The sequence below is a fragment of the Vipera ursinii genome (assembly GCF_947247035.1).
Source record: "Vipera ursinii genome assembly, chromosome: 2".
In the NCBI taxonomy this organism is placed as follows: Eukaryota; Metazoa; Chordata; class Lepidosauria; order Squamata; family Viperidae; genus Vipera; species Vipera ursinii.
Genome location: NC_139513.1, coordinates 277,415,313 through 277,431,538, shown reverse-complemented (window position 1 = coordinate 277,431,538; position 16,226 = coordinate 277,415,313). Strand labels below are relative to the sequence as shown.

At 39.8% G+C, this 16,226-nt stretch overlaps 1 protein-coding gene across 1 annotated transcript in view; it reads right to left on the bottom strand.

Annotated features, from left to right (window-relative positions):
• ADAMTS12 (ADAM metallopeptidase with thrombospondin type 1 motif 12) overlaps positions 1-16,226 on the bottom strand; it is a 174,143-nt gene that overhangs the window by 9,811 nt on the left and 148,106 nt on the right. Inside the window, exons 18-19 of the mRNA XM_083353126.1 lie at positions 10,000-10,210; positions 2,301-3,326 (exon numbers count right to left, since the gene is read on the bottom strand). Of these exons, the coding sequence (XP_083209252.1) occupies positions 2,301-3,326; positions 10,000-10,210 (1,237 nt within the window). The remainder of the gene's footprint in view (positions 1-2,300; positions 3,327-9,999; positions 10,211-16,226) is intronic.

Genomic DNA, 16,226 nt, shown 5'->3' with positions numbered 1-16,226 from the left:
TACAAATACAAAAGCCTTTACATAATCAAAAAAGCAAAAATGGGGCATTTGTTTTCTTTGCTTTTTCCATATTAGCAATGTGATCTCGAGGGTCCCTGCCTCTGAGGAAATAAATCAGTTTATTTGTCTGGCAGTTCTCATTCCAGGTATTGTTGAGGTAAATTAAGAAGTATCTATTATTTGAATGGCAGGCGCTGTAAATGGTCAATTTTCATCTGAATTAATACAAAATGAAAATGTTCGACTTGCCGAATGTATTGTAAGACCTTCTGTCTTCTCACTAATTTTCTCAAGAATGCTTTTGCTTCTATCAAAGCTAGGCTAAATATCCTACTCAATGAAAATTCAACTTAATTTTCTTTGTAGCTTGATGAAAAACTTGGAAGGCAATATTCATTTGATTTGAAATTAAGTTGAAGCATCCCAACGTAGAACAGTTTAAGGCAGTTGGCCTCAAAGAATCAAATGTGGTACTCTTGATACCTTGCCTTTATAAATACGGTTGGGAGGTTGCTTCTGTTTCTGTAAAGCCTCACTATTCAGCTGAAATTCTGAAATTCTCCATGGTGCTTTGTTAGTTAATTTGACACATTTGCAGTGAAGTGCAAAATAGGAAATAATCAATTTCACCTTGCTCAGTAGCATTCTCAAGTATTATGGATTTCTTTGTGACAGCATCCCAGAAATTGCCAGAGTTATACATTGTTACATAATAAACAGTTTCCAGCATTTAAATGCAAAGCATTCTACACTGCCCAGAATTGCTCTGTGAGCAAGATGGGTGGCCTTTACATTTGATAAATAAATAAACAAACCATTCCCAGAAACTATTTCCCTTGCAGAGGTAGGTCTTTTTAGCTCTCAAAACCTCTGAGCTCAAAGTCAAGCTTGTTTACCCTGATGTAATTTTGAGATAATATTTAAGGCACCGGTCTAGGATGTGAAATTTCCAGGTTCAGATCTGCTCCCAGCTATGAAATCTCATATGGCTTTGGAGTAATGGTAGTCCTCGACTTACAACCACTTGTTTAGTAATTGTTCAAAGTTATAACAGCATTGAAAAAATGACTTATAACCATTTTTCACACTTACAACCGTTGCAGCATCCCCCATGGTCACATGATCAAAATTTGGACTCTTCCCAACTGGCTCATATTTATTATGGTTGCCGTGTCCCAGGCAATGTGTTCACCTTTTGTGACCTTATGACAAACAAAGTCAATGGGGAAGCCAGATTCGCTTAACAACTATGCTACTAACTTGACAACTGTAGTGATTCACTGAACAACTGTGGAAAGAAAAAGTGTAAAAGGGGACAAAACTCACTTAACAACTATCTTGCTTAGCAACGGAAATTTGGGGCTCAATTGTGGTCTTAAATCGAGGATTACCTGTGCTCACAATTTCCAGCTCAACCTATCTCACAGACTTATTGTGGGGAAAAATTAGGAGTGGTCTATGTTCCACCTTGCGTTCCTGAAGGAAATTGGCAGGACTTATGCATATCTTGGCATCTAACCTATATTTTTCAAAATGCATGTTTGCTACCGTGAATGGTTTATAAATAATAATAAAAGTGGGATAAAAAAATAAATACATAAATAAATAATGATGAGCCTTGTAACAACAAGGCAAAGAAGGCAAAGAATCATCCATTGTTCCTGGCCATAATCCACCTAAAAAGAGTTTCTCTGAAGCTTATATATGAACTAGAAGAAGATCTCAATGATATTAAAATCAGTGGTCACCTGCTAAAACATTCAAATGCACATTAAATGAAGGGAAATTAAAGAAAGCATAGTTGCTAATGTGCAAGGCAGAAGGATTCCTAGGCCTTATTTTTATCTGCAAAGAAATGTAAATCAAAGCATCCTAAGATAGGTGAGGTTGTCTTCCATGCTTTTATTTGCACCATATTACTTTTTCAGGAATATGCATCCATTTCCAAAATATAATGGCTGAAAATATTTGCAACCCAAGTGTCTGCTCCTTGGGATGCGTCACTACAGTAAAAAAGAGAAAATGCATCATGGCTTGGCATTTAATTACCACTGCATGAAACCTAAGATCAACTTTCATTTTTATCGATCTATGCAGCCAGAAGAAAAAGACTAGAAGAGACCAGAAAAGGTTAGACACAATTAAAAATTCAGTTTTATAAAGGCTACAGTTAGCAGCATTTCTCAGAAGCACAGTTAAAAGGTTTTTCATTTGAAGAAGCTAAGAATGATAAAGATATACCGATAAAAATAACACTGCATTGACAGTTGTAAACAACATAGGACAATGTGAATACTCACCTCACTCCAGTTTCCCACCAACCAATAGGCATTAATATGCAGGTTTCTGGACTTTTCTGAATCTGAGTCATTTAGTAATCTTGTTTTGAAAACCTTCTCACTGTTTTTTGGCATAGTGATGTCTTGCACAAATGGACTTTCTGTGGCTGTTTCACTGAAAGAGGATTTTGATGGGGTTGTATTTGCCGATTTTGCTTCTAATGTATCCTCTATTAGTGTTGGCCGTTCTGTAATGGGATCTGCTGTCACAGGCGGATTTATTTGTACATGAAGGCCTTTGAGACCTGTCATTGTCGATGAAACCTCAAATCCTCTTGTGGGAGTAACAGAAAATTGGTTGAGATTATCAGGTTGATCATCTGTAGATGAGGTTCCTGAGACCTTGCTTGTGGTGAATGTGAGGGACCTCTCTGTTGGTCTCTCAGTCTGAATGTAGTCTTTCATTTCTCCTTCAGTACTATTGGGCATTGTGTCATTTGCTTCCATTAAATAATTATTCTTTGGATTGTACATGGGGTCAATGGTAAAGGAGTCCTTGTTTTTGGAGCTACCTTCTGAAGATATATTCCAAGCAGTTATGAGAGGTCCATGAGTGCTGTTTAGCAATGTGCTGTTGGCACTAGTTACACAGGAGTAGTTACTGGGTATGTTTGAGTCAATGGAATTGTTTTGTAACTTTTTAACTCCCAAGTCTTCACTTAGAGAAGAATTTATAAGACTAATGGAAGTGGGTATCAAAGTAATGTTTTTGAGCCTGGGTATTATTGTTGAGTGGATTCTTGGCAATAGTTCCGGGGTGGCCAATTTTTTGGAAGGGCCTCTTCTGGGAGTAACCCCTATTGTTCTAATAATCTTTCCATTATGGAACTTGAAACGAGTCATTAGCAAGCTTTGAGTGGATAGGCATTGCTGTAAACCACACAGAGCTTTAGAGTGGGGTTTCTTCAAAACATCACACGGTTCTCCACTGTTTTTGGTACAAGTGACATAGCGAGTACGTACTCCTCCACCACAGGTAACTGTACACTGCAAAATAAACCACATTTAGATATCTCATCCACTCCGTCTCCAGTGAGCCAAATAAAACACCTAACTTGCTTTTTGGCATTACAGGGGCGGAAGCCATGAAACTGGGGGCTCATATTTAGCTGGAAATTTCTATTTGATAGATTGGATTTACTCATTCAAGCTGATGGCTTAATTTTTCAGGATAGAAAAGGTTAGAACAAGTGTGCTACTCACACTGGACTTGGCTTCAGCAAAAAGTTTTCCTGACTTTTATGTGTTTCTTCATTGTGTAGCTATGGCTTCTGGCTCTGCTCTTTCAGTCCCTTTTGAAGGTCATCACTATTGAATAAACTCTAAGACAATCTCACCATAACATCTTAACAAGTATGAGCCTGCAGTGTGCTGCAGCTGCCAAAAAAAAGCACCAACACTGTCTGCTGAGGAATAGCATCAAGATCATGTGAAGTATTAGTATCACTATATACAGTCATGGCCGAAATTGTTGGCACCCCAGAAATTTTTCCAGAAAATCAAGTATTTCTCACAGAAAAGTATTACAGGAACACATGTTTTGCTATACACACGTTTATTCCCTTTGTGTGTATTGGAACACAACAAAAAAGGGAGGAAAAAAAGCAAATTGGACATAATGTCAAACAAAACTCCAAAAACGGGCTGGACAAAATTATTGGCACCCTTTCAAAATTGTGGATAAACAAGATTGTTTCAAGCATGTGATGCTCCTTTAAACTCACCTGGGGCAAGTAACAGGTGTGGGCAATATAAAAATCCCACCTGAAAGCAGATAAAAAGGAGAGAAGTTCACTTACAGTAGTCTTTGCATTGTGTGTCTGTATGTGCCACACTAAGCATGGACAATAGAAAGAGGAGAAGAGAACTGTCTGAGGACTTGAGAACCAGAATTGTGGACAAATATCAACAATCTCAAGGTTACAAGTCCATCTCCAGAGATCTAGATTTTCCTTTGTCCACAGTGCGCAACATTATCAAGAAGTTTGCAACCCATGGCACTGTAGCTAATCTCCCTGGTTGTGGACGGAAGAGAAAAATTGATGAAAGATTGCAACGCAGGATAGTCCGGATGGTGGATAAGCAGCCCCAAACAAGTTCCAAAGGAATGCAAGCTGTCCTGCAGGCTCAGGGAGCATCAGTCTCAGCGCGAACTATCCGTCGACATTTAAATGAAATGAAATGCCATGGCAGGAGACCCAGGAGGACCCCACTGCTGACACAGAGACATAAAAAAGCAAGATTACAGTTTGCCAAAATGTACTTGAGTAAGCCAAAATCCTTCTGGGAAAACATCTTGTGGACAGATGAGACTAAGATAGAGCTTTTTGGTAAAGCACATAATTCTACTGTTTACCGAAAACGAAATGAGGCCTACAAAGAAAAGAACACAGTACCTACAGGCACTGGGTGCCTTGAATGTGGGCAAGGCATCATGAAATCTGAGGATTACCAAAGGATTTTGGGTCGCACTGTAGAGCCCAGTGTCAGAAAGCTGGGTTTGTGTCCGAGATCTTGGGTCTTCCAGCAGGACAATGACCCCAAACATAGGTCAAAAAGCACCCAGAAATGGATGGCAAGAAAGCGCTGGAGAGTTCTGAAGTGGCCAGCAATGCGTCCAGATCTGAATCCCATTGAACACCTGTGGAGAGATCTTAAAATTGCTGTTGGGAAAAGGCGCCCTTCCAATAAGAGAGACCTGGAGCAGTTTGCAAAGGAAGAGTGGTCCAAAATTCCGGGTGAGAGGTGTAAGAAGCTTATTGACGGTTAAAGGAAGCGACTGATTTCAGTTATTTTTTCCAAAGGGTGTGCAACCAAATATTAAGTTAAGGGTGCCAATAATTTTGTCCAGCCCATTTTTGGAGTTTTGTTTGACATTATGTCCAATTTGCTTTTTTTCCTCCCTTTCTTGTTGTGTTCCAATACACACAAAGGGAATAAACCTGTGTATAGCAAAACATGTGTTCCTGCAATACTTTTCGGTGAGAAATACTTGATTTTCTGGAAAAATTTCTGGGGTGCCAACAATTTCGGTCATGACTGTACTTCCTTGGTAAGATCACACTGGGAATATTGGCTCCAATTCTGGTTACCACAATACCAAAAAGATGTTGAGATTCTGGAAAGAGTGCAGAGAAGAGCAACAAAAATGATTAGGAGTCTGGAAGCTAAAACATACTGTATGCTGAACCGTTGCAGTCTAGTCTAACAAAGAGAAGGGCTAGGAGAGACATGATAGCAGTCTTGCAATATTTCAGAGGTTGTCACAAAGAGGGGAACAGCCTATTCTCTAAAGCACTTGAGGGCAGGACAAAAAGTAACAGATGAAAACCTATGAAAGAAATCCAACCTGGAATAAAGGAAAAATTGCCTGTCACTGAGAACAATTAGTCAGTAGAACAGCTTGCCTTGAGAAATTGTGGGTGCTCCATCACTGGAGGTTTTTAAGAAGAGATTGAACATCTGGAATTATATAGGTTCTCCTGTTTGGGCAGTGGGTTGGACTAGAACAGGGGTCAGCAACCTGAAACAGTGAAAGAGCTACTCGGAACCGGTTCCCTCACAAAAGGAAAAACTGGGAGCCGCAAAAAAATGTGCGTGCATGTGCATACATGCGCAGAACAGGGTTTGACTGAAGAGTGGAGCCAAGGTGAGATAGGCACCTACCCTGCATATTTGAACTGATTGGTTGAAATTTTTTAGTCCCACTTTTTTTTTTGGACTGCACATGGCAGAGGACTGGGAGCCGCAGGAGATGGCTGAAAGAGCCGCATGCGGCTCCGGAGCCGCAGGTTGCAGACCTGTGGACTAGAAGATATCCAAGGTCCTTTCCATCTCTGTTATTTTATATTCTGTTTTAACTAATCATGCTAAATCAGGGATCCCCAACCTTCCTGGGTTGGTGGCCCAGTGGGAAAGGGAGGGGCAGGCACCTTTATGCGTGCATGTGCACACACGCGAATGTGGCTGCAAGTGCGTGAACAGGGCCGTGAGCATGCGTGCTCTGCAAATGGGCTTGCTAGCAGCAGTGCGCAGAGTGTAGCTCGGCTAACACCAGCACACGGCTCAGCCAGTGCCATCACACAACTCGGCTAGTGCCGGCATGCAGCTCATGGCCCGGGTAGCACCAGCAAAAGCCTTGTGCCTCTGCTAGAATGGCATGTGGCTCGACCAGCACCGGCGAAAGCCTTGTGGCTCAGCTAGCACTGGCACGCAGCTCACAGCTCGACTAGCATGAGGCTCAGGGCTCAGTTACCGCTGGCGCAAGGGGGAGTTAGTGTGCGCACATGCACGTGCACACTGGCCAGCCACTCATGCGGCCCAGTAGCCAAGAGGCCATGGCCTAGTAGTGGCCCACGACACATAGATTGGGGACCTCTGTGCTAAATGAACTACAGCTATCTAAGTTTATACTACAAGCAAAGCTATAAGCCATGACTAAAGTTGTGACTAATGCAATGTGTGAACCCAGCTAATGAAGCCATTTGAACCTTCCTGCAGTCCCTAATTTAACTGATACCTGACTTTGCCCAGGACACTCTGAAATAATTCTTAATTACTGCATGCTGAGAAGAAAGTACATATAATAACTTCTGATATGTCTGGGTCTATTATGATCTTGGAAGTCTATTAGGCATTGCTGCACAATGGTACTCAGATCATCAGCCTAGTTACACTCCATTTTGAGCAGACATTAAACGATGGAGCCACATCTGGAGGTGCTTTCCAAGCAGTATGCTCTACTGATGCACAAGATCCTTAATTCAGATGTTACGTTTCATCAACACTATTAGCTGAAAGTAACATTTAATTCACTTATTCCAGATCTCAAGTTTTCATACTTGATGGGCTGTATAAAATCAATCAGCAGAAGAATATTGGTGAAATCATACCCAATGTTGTGCTTCATTTAATTTATTATACAAGGAAAGAAAAAAGCAGTTTGAAACTGTGTGGGTTAAAAACTATTCTTGTGTCCCCTGCTAATAATAACAAAATTAGAAGAAGATTTCTTAATAACCAGAGGCAGCAAATCTTTAACTATTTTTTAATTAAAGAACAGCATAGAAATTAATTTTTAAAGCAGGAGACATATTCATTTTTATTGTCCAGAGACAGGCCAATTCAATGCATAGTCATTGCTAAGTCTGCTTTATTCTTATACTCTAGGATAAATTTTTTGCTTTTTAAAATCTGCAAGAAAACCTATATTTAAGTACAAATTGTTCATTCCCTAATAAAATAAGCATTTTTGAATATAATTTTCTCATATTTGGCTATAAATGCACTTGATTATGTCTATTCAAAAGACATGAGAAACACACATACCAAAGACACAATCTGCCAATTTTCCCTCTTTTTCTGCCTTAATCTCTAATTAATGGATTTCCAATTCTTAGGGGTTTTTTATTAGCACATAGGCAACCCCCAGGTTAAGGATATCCAATTTATGGATAATTCATACTTACAAATGGACTGCCTATTGCGAAAAATGGCCGGTAGCATTCTCTTTTTCTCAAGCCTCTGAACCACTGAAGCTGTACAATGTTTTTATGAACCACCGAAGCCATGAATTCTTAATATAAAACCTGTTTTCAGCAGCTTATGAAAATATTGTACAGCTTCAGTGGCTCAGAGACTTGGGAAAGAGAGAACATTACCTGCCATTTTTAGCAATAGGCTGTCCATTAATATGCACTGTATGAGTTTTAACTCACATAAAAAGTTAAATTAAAGACAGACTTAGGGAATGGAAAGGGACGTGGTGGCTCAGTGGGTTAGGATGCTGAGCTTGTCGATCAGAAGATCGGCAGTTTGGCAGGTCGAATCCCGAGTGCCGCGTAACAGAGTGAGCGCCTGTTACTCGTCCCAGCTTCTGCCAACCTAGCAGTTCGAAAGCACGTAAAAAATGCAAGTAGAAAAATAGGGACCACTACGGTGGGAAGGTAACAGCGTTCCATGCGCCTTTGGCATCTAGTCATGCCGGCCACATGACCACGGAGACGTCCTCGGACAAGCGCTGGCTCTTCGGCTTTGAAACGGAGATGAGCACCGGCCCCTAGAGTTGGAAACGACTAGCACACATGTGCGGGGGAACCTTTACTTTTACCTTTACTAGGGAATGGAATTTGTTCTTAACCCTGGGACTGTCTGCATTTTTTTTTTTAAAAAACTGCCTTACCCTCTCTCCAAATGGAAATTTTAGGAAGAAATCCTGAGTTAACTTTGGTGTGAAAAGATGGTGCTTTCAATTCTGGAACTTAAAAGAAATTCTTGGACTAAATATGTGGTTGAAGAATTCACCTGTTATATAACTTTTAAGAGAATATATGTAGCTCAGGGTTGCATAGTGCTCAGTGCATCACAGTGCATCAGTGTGCTGATGATGTTACCTAGTTTGGTAATCAAATGTCTGCAAATAATCAAAATCAGAGAGCACCAAGAACTCCATAACATATAAGTTATAGCCTAGCCTGTGAACCACTAGTTTGTGCTCGGCTCTGACAGGAAACGTCTAAAGCAAAATAACCAAAACCAGAGCCAAAACCAAAACTGAAACTTTCCAGCTGTTTGCCCACACCTGTTTTAGTGCAGCCTTTTTCAATCTGATATGTTGCATATATTTTGGACAACCAACATATTTGAGGTTCTAGGAGATGAAATCACAATGTTGCCTCAAAGATTCTGGAAATCATACCTAGAGAGCAGCACACTGAGGAAGGCTGTTTTACAGGAGGTGAGTTTTGAAATACATAATTGAATATCTGTGACAAAATGGCTTCTTTCCTCATACTTTATAAGAAATAAAGGCAGATGACCTCTCAACTTGCCCACAACGTCACTGAACTGCATGCTGGTTCCAAAAGGCTCAAGGCCCAGTAGTGGGATGTAACCTGGGGGTTGGGGACCCCTGCTTTAGATACATGACTTCAAATCTTAGAATTCTCACCAGAGTCTATGCTGGGGTCTTAAAACTTGGCCCTTTTATGACTTGTGGACTTTTGAAGTCCACAAGTCATAAAAGGGCCAGGTTTGAAGACCCCTGCTCTATGCTATGTCCATCCATGTTGGGGAAGTCTGGATTAGCACATGACAGATGGAGAAAGGAGGATTAAAGGATTAATTGTTTTATTAGGCCAATCTTTTAAATCAAGAATGACTAAACTTAAATGGCTGGAAGCACATTTAGTATTTGTGGGAGATCATCATAGACATGGCTGGATTCTCCTTTTTTGTGTTCTTATAGGAGAATTTAGATTTAATTCTGTTTTTGTTTAATTATGCTAAGTATAGGTTGCACATCCTTATACTTTAAAGATGAGCAAGCAGTTAGGGTGATCATCCTGATTGCTAAAATATTATTTATTTCTTGCTTAATTCATCTTAAAGGCCATAGGAATTCAGATATACTGGTTTTAAAATCAGCAGTGTTTCAAATAGCTGTCAGGATTCAAAACCCAATTTTTCCTGAACTAGAACAGAATGTAAAATAATCATATATACCAAAGATACAATAGGAAAATAGCTCTTTTCACAGGCCTAGAGGGGGAAAAAATGGTCTAAATATGCATCTCTTGCTTAATCTAAACCAGAGATGAATGCTAATGTCAACTCTAAGGTGCCCCAAGTTCTTATAAGCCAGGTTTATTTACAAATTTACCTCAGTCCAGTTGCTTACAGTCCAGTCGGATGGGCATAAGATATCCCTATTACACGAAAGGCGAGTTTTTGGCTTTAGCAGATGTTGGCATTCTTCCACAGGCAGCGCCTGCTCATCAAATCCCAATGTCTGGATACAAAGGACAGTGCGCTTCTTTTCTCCTGTGGGGCCACAGGTGGTGGAACACTTCTGCCATTCCCCTGCCCACCATCTGTAGAGAAAGCCAGAAGAGAACAAAAAAACATGAAGTGAAATTTGAAAGTCAAAATCTGAGCATTATTATGGAAGCAGAGCAAAGAGATGCTGAAATACTCATATTCTGAGCCCAGATTTCTCCATTTTAAGTACCGTAGCTGGCTTTCAACACATTTTCTTCCCCTAAATTGGTCTATGGGAAATTTGATGAAGGTAAACTCATGCCAGCTCAGCAACAGCATTTCCTTAATAGCAATCTTTAATTTGCTAGGAGAAATACTATCTGCTCTCCCACTTATTACCACTGGAAGTGGCTTCCTACTAGTATTTTGCATATTATTTTGCATATTATTTTACATCAGCCCCAGTAGATAGGCCAGTCCAGAAAAATCAGCTCCACAGGAAGACTAGAACTACACTACTGTAACAGAATCTTTGGCATCTAATCATGCATTACTAACTTTCCTACTTATACTATCATGAATTAGAGAGGTTTCTGTTTGAGATAATTTTTTTTAATTTCTCCTTCATTGTTGAGCTTAAGCAATCTTTCACTCCTGGTTGCTTTGGTAACAGGTCTCCCCTGTCTCCATCAATATCCTCCTCTTTATTCTCCACAACATTTGAACAATCTACATTCAAAAATGCACACACTGTGAGAAACATCTCCTCCAAAAGTTGCCCTCAAACTGTCATTTTTATTATGGCAGAAAAAAATCATTAGATTGGGGAGATGTAGCATATCAGCTGTATTAGTATACGACTGTGTTTTATAAAATCAGGAACCCTGGGTGTATGATAGTACATTGTATATAATTAGTACGGTAATTGGCAGGATGTGGGGAATATTATTCTTAATGTAGTCTCTAGATTAGAGATCAGAGCTTGCATAGAATAATATGAACATGCTTGGGTTCAGACTGGACTTTGGTTAAGCTTGTGCCATGCTAGCCAAAGTATGGCACGCACGCGCGCACACATACACAGAGAGAGAGAGAGAGAGAGAGAGAGAGAGAGAGAGAGAGAGAGAGAGAGAGAGAGAGAGAGAGAGAGAGAAATTTAGTCTGCCCTAGTCTATCACATATACAATTTAGTCTGTCCTAGGCCCAACAATGACTTTGTTCTGAAGCTGCTTAATTTTTCTGTAGTAGAGTCAATATAACCAAAATGTGGCCCTAGATCCTAAAATGGTTCTATATTCTCCTTCCTAAGGACTAGAAATAATCAGTCAATTTTATTTAAATTCCAAGATAAGGGGAAGCGATGTGGTGAGCAGATCCATTCAGTGTGTGAGCAAATCCATAAATTATAGTCATGTGTTTTGTTCAATGCCTCAAGATGAAAAGTCTACCCAATTTTGACATCATTAATTGGAACTAATACTCCATTATGGCATACTTTGTAAATTTTCACAGTGATTCTATATATTCTTGGACTTTTGCACTGAGAAAGCAAGACCCAGAAAAAATGAAACTGAGAAATACAGACTGAAAATAATTTAGGCTTCATTTTCACATGACAGACATTTTGCAATGGGAAATTGCACAGTTGATTAATTATAATGCGCTATACCTTTGACATTTTGTAAGAAGTCTGCTTAATCCAGCTCCACATATTAATGCTAAGCTTTAAGCTTTTTTTAATCCATCCATGTTTGTTAGCCAATCTTAACCATGACACTTTTACCAATTATTTGCCTTCTATATATTAACTTCTGTGTGGGAGCTGCTCTAGCCTCACTTTCAAAACCTTAAAATGGTTAGTGCACCCAAAGCCAAAATTGTCACCCTATGCAACTTACTGCTCCCAACTTGCAAAGGTCTGGGCTATTAAAATCAGGACAATTATGACTTGGCAGCAGTAGTTTAGGGTTTTAAAATTTCTTTATGATGATATAGTGGTTACCAGGATGCTTGTGCCAGATCTAGATAAAATTGATTTAAAATATATCTCATAGGAGCAAGTTGCATTTCAAAAAAACCTACAAACAAACATGTCACATTTGATTCTACTTCTGCTGACAACATTCTTCAATGAACTCAGACACGTGTCATACTGCATAGAACACAGCCCTGTTTTCTTAAAATGTCATTATTCTTAAAGGCTATGCAATTCAAATCAAGTTAAGAATAAGAAACACCAAAACTCGGAGCAACTATTAGGTGCAGGCAACCAGAGCTACTCATAAATACCTAAAGTAAACAACTTTATTATTCTCTGCCTAAGTTATAAGAATCTCCCCAGACTGTTTGCCTTCCCCTGGTAACAACCATATCAGGCTTTATGAATCTTGGGGGGTGGGGTGTCAAGCTTATTATACCTTTTGAGGATGCCAAGGACTCTAAGCAAAGCCCATGCTTGACCTTCCCCCTCTTTCCAACCTAGCTGGCAGTCTCCCAACATCAACAGAATTGGTCCATTACTTGGAGGTTTAGTTGCTTGGGTTATTGACACATTTCAGTATTGGTGTATTTGTGGCAAAGACTGTAGGAAGTGTTTTGGTGCTGGTATTTTTATTTGGGATTTATTGTGTTTGTATTCATGTGGTTTGTTTGTGTACTGTGTATCACCCAGATTTTTTGCATATTAACAGAATTGGGACAAAAATGCCTTCAACCATTAAAACTGCTGTTTTAACTCTCCTGTACTTCAGAGAAAATTGTACCGAATCTCTGTGTAAATGTCTACGTTACATTAAAGTATAACCTGATATGCTTGTGATATTTCACTGTATCTCTCTGGCCTTGGCAACAAGCAATGGTCTTGATGTCCTGTCCCGGTGCCTGGAGGTTGTGAATGTTTGGATGGGGAACAACAGGCTTCTAGTGAACCCTGACAAGTCTGAGTGACATTGGGTTTTAGGGCCTGAATCTGGGATTTTACCATCTTTGGTTCTGGATGGGGTGACATTACCCCAAACAGACCCAGTGTCCAATCTTGGGGTCTTCCTGGATTAAACAACTTTTGCTTGTTCCTGACAGTTGTGGGAAGGCCTTTGCACAATGTTGTGTTGTGTACCAGTTGGCCCATTCCTGGTTCATGAGGTTTTGCTCACAGTTACACAGGCCCTGGTCAATAGACTACTGTAAGGTGTTCTTCATGGGCCTGTGCTTGAAGCTCCAGATGGTGCAAAATGTTGTGGCACGGGCAATTATGTGTGCTTCTAGAAGGACATATGTTACACCTCTGTTCCCTGAACTTCATTGGTTTCCAGTTTGCTTCTGGGTCCAATTCAAGATGCTAGTTTTGAACTGTAAAAGCCTACATGGCATGGGGACTTATTATCTGTGGGACCATCTCTCCCCAGGTACATCAACCCATCCCATCAGGTCCAGCAGGAAAGACATTCTGTGGGACCCATATGCTAAAAAAATCCATCTGATGGGACGTGGGAGATGTAGTAACATCTCCTCTTTGGAATACCATCTTCTATGAGATGAGGTTAGCCCCAACTCTTATGTCCTTTCCAAAAGCTCTCAAAACATTTTTTCTCCCATCATGGAATGGAAGAGAGGGGAAGGGAAGGAAAAGGAAGGGACCTTGGAGGTCTTCTAGTCCAGCCCCCTGCTCAAGCAGGAGAACCTAGACCATTTCAGGTAAGTGACTGTCTAGCCTCTTCTTAAAAACCTCCTGTGATTGGTGCACCCATGATTTCTGGAGGCAAGCTGTTCCACTGGTTAATTGTCCTCACTCTTAGGAAGTTTCTCCTTAATTCCAGGTTGCTTCTCTCTTTGATTAGTTTCCAACCATTGTTTCTTGTCCTGCCCTCTGGTGCCTTGGAGAATAATTTGACCCTCTCTTCTTTGTGGCAGCCCCTCAAATACTGAAATACTGCTATCATTTCTCCCCTATTCCTTCTTTTCTTTAGACTAGGCAAATCCAAATCCTGCAGCCATTCTTCATATGTTTTAGTCTCCAGGCCTTTGATCATCTTAGTTGCTCTTCTCTGAACTTTTTCCAAGGACTCAACATCTTTTTGTAGTATGGTGACCAAAATTGACTGCAGTATTCCAGGTGTGGTCTTACTAGGGTTTTATAAAGCGGTACTAATACCTCGTGTGATCTTGATTCTATGCCTCCGTTTATACAACCCAGGATTATATTAGCTTTTTGGGCTGTTGCTGTACACTGCTGGCTCATATGATCATCCACTAGGACTCCAAGGTCCCTCTCACAGTTATTATTTTTGAGCCAGGTCTTGCCTAATATGTACCTATACCTCTGATTTTCCTGCCTAAATGTAAAACTTTGCTCTTGTCCAGATTAAATTTCATTTTGTTGGATAGGGCTTGTTAATTATTCAGTTCTTACAGGCACTGAGCGAGACGGAAGGTTCAAACAGCAACAGACTTTATTGAGTATCCAAACATAACAGAAGCAAACTACCAACTGCTGTGCAGCTTTTATATGGTTGGCCACTAGGTGGCGACCAATAGATTTAAAGTAGCGGTTTTCCCGCCCAAACCTACTAGCCGGCTGGAGACAAGCAGTCTAGCTCAGCCAGCAACCGTTATATAACACACAGAGAAAATAGGTCAGACATTAACCAAGAGTAAAGCAGTGATTAACAAGTAATGCCAATACATTACAGGGTCCATTGTTCAAGTTTGTCAAGATCTTTTTGGATCCTGAGCTTGTCTTCTGGGTTGTTGGCTATTCCTGCCAGTTTAGTGTCATCTGCAAATTTGGTGGGTTCCACTTCTACTCCCTCATCTATGTCATTTTTGAAGATATTGAAGAGTACTGGGCCTAATACAGTCCCTTGGTTTTATAATAGGTATCAATAATTGATTCTATTGTAGGCTGCCCAGAATTACCTTCTGTAAGATGGCAGCCATATGGATTTGATTAAACAAACAGACAAACAAACCTTTTTCTTTGGTGATTCTAGGACTCTGTGCAGGGATGCCTTTGAGCATTTTTCTTCAGTATATTGTAGAGGCCTTTCATTTTGAAATAAGATTATATTATCAGTTAGTGCTCAAATTATTAGCACAGGATAATTATAGCTACTTTGTGGTTTGTGCTGTAAAGAACAAGCACATTATTTACAGAGACTGTAATGGTATTCCAGATATGGCCACCCAGTGAGATGTGATCAGCATACATTGTCGTTACAGTGGTAGAAAACCCAGTAAATTCTTGCAGCAGATGTTCAGTGTTTACTCTGCAAAAGCAGCAGGAGCCATCATAAAAATAGCAGCTTGTTAGTTTAATCATGGTTAACATTCTCAGACAATGAAAACCCCTCTGAGTTTTGAAATAGGAAAGAGAGTGTACAACAAGAAATTCAAGTTGCAATCCTCCTTTCTTGCCACATAGGAAGTAAGTCTAAATTTTATGGGAATTATTTCCAAAGAGGAATATACAATCATATATATTTGGAAAACATGTGGAAAGTTATGTATAGAAACATATAGTACAGTTGTTGCACTGAAATAATAGGTATTAGTAAAGTTGATGCATTTGAGATACATTCATATTACATATATTAGGGAAATATATTGTGAAAAAGCCAATTTGGTCTAATGGTTAAGGCACTGGGCTAAAAAGCAGAAGACATGAGTTCAAGTCACGTCTTAGGCATAAAAGACAGCTGGATGACTTTGGGCTCTCTCTCCCTCAGCCCAACAGGTTTGTTGTGAAGAAAATAGGAGTAGGAAGATGTGCTGAGTAAGTTTGCTGCCTTGAATTTTGTAAAACTAATAATAGTGGGATACAAGTAAATAAAAATAATGCATTTTCTTAGGTTTTGCTTTTCTTAAGGTGATTTGCAGGGGGAAAAATGGTGTGAATAAATGAATATAATGAACACTGACTGGAAAACTGATCTTTACCTCCTAACTTCTGAAAAGTCATGGGTATGATTAAAATGTCATTAAATGCAACAAAAAGCCAAACTAAAGACATTAAAATTCTCCTTTTCAATCAGTATTTTTGATTGAAACAAGCAGAACAAGCAGTCCATTTAGTTCATCTCTACTGAGCAACATTTAGTAAGTTTTGTATAGCATCTGTAAACTATTTTTTTT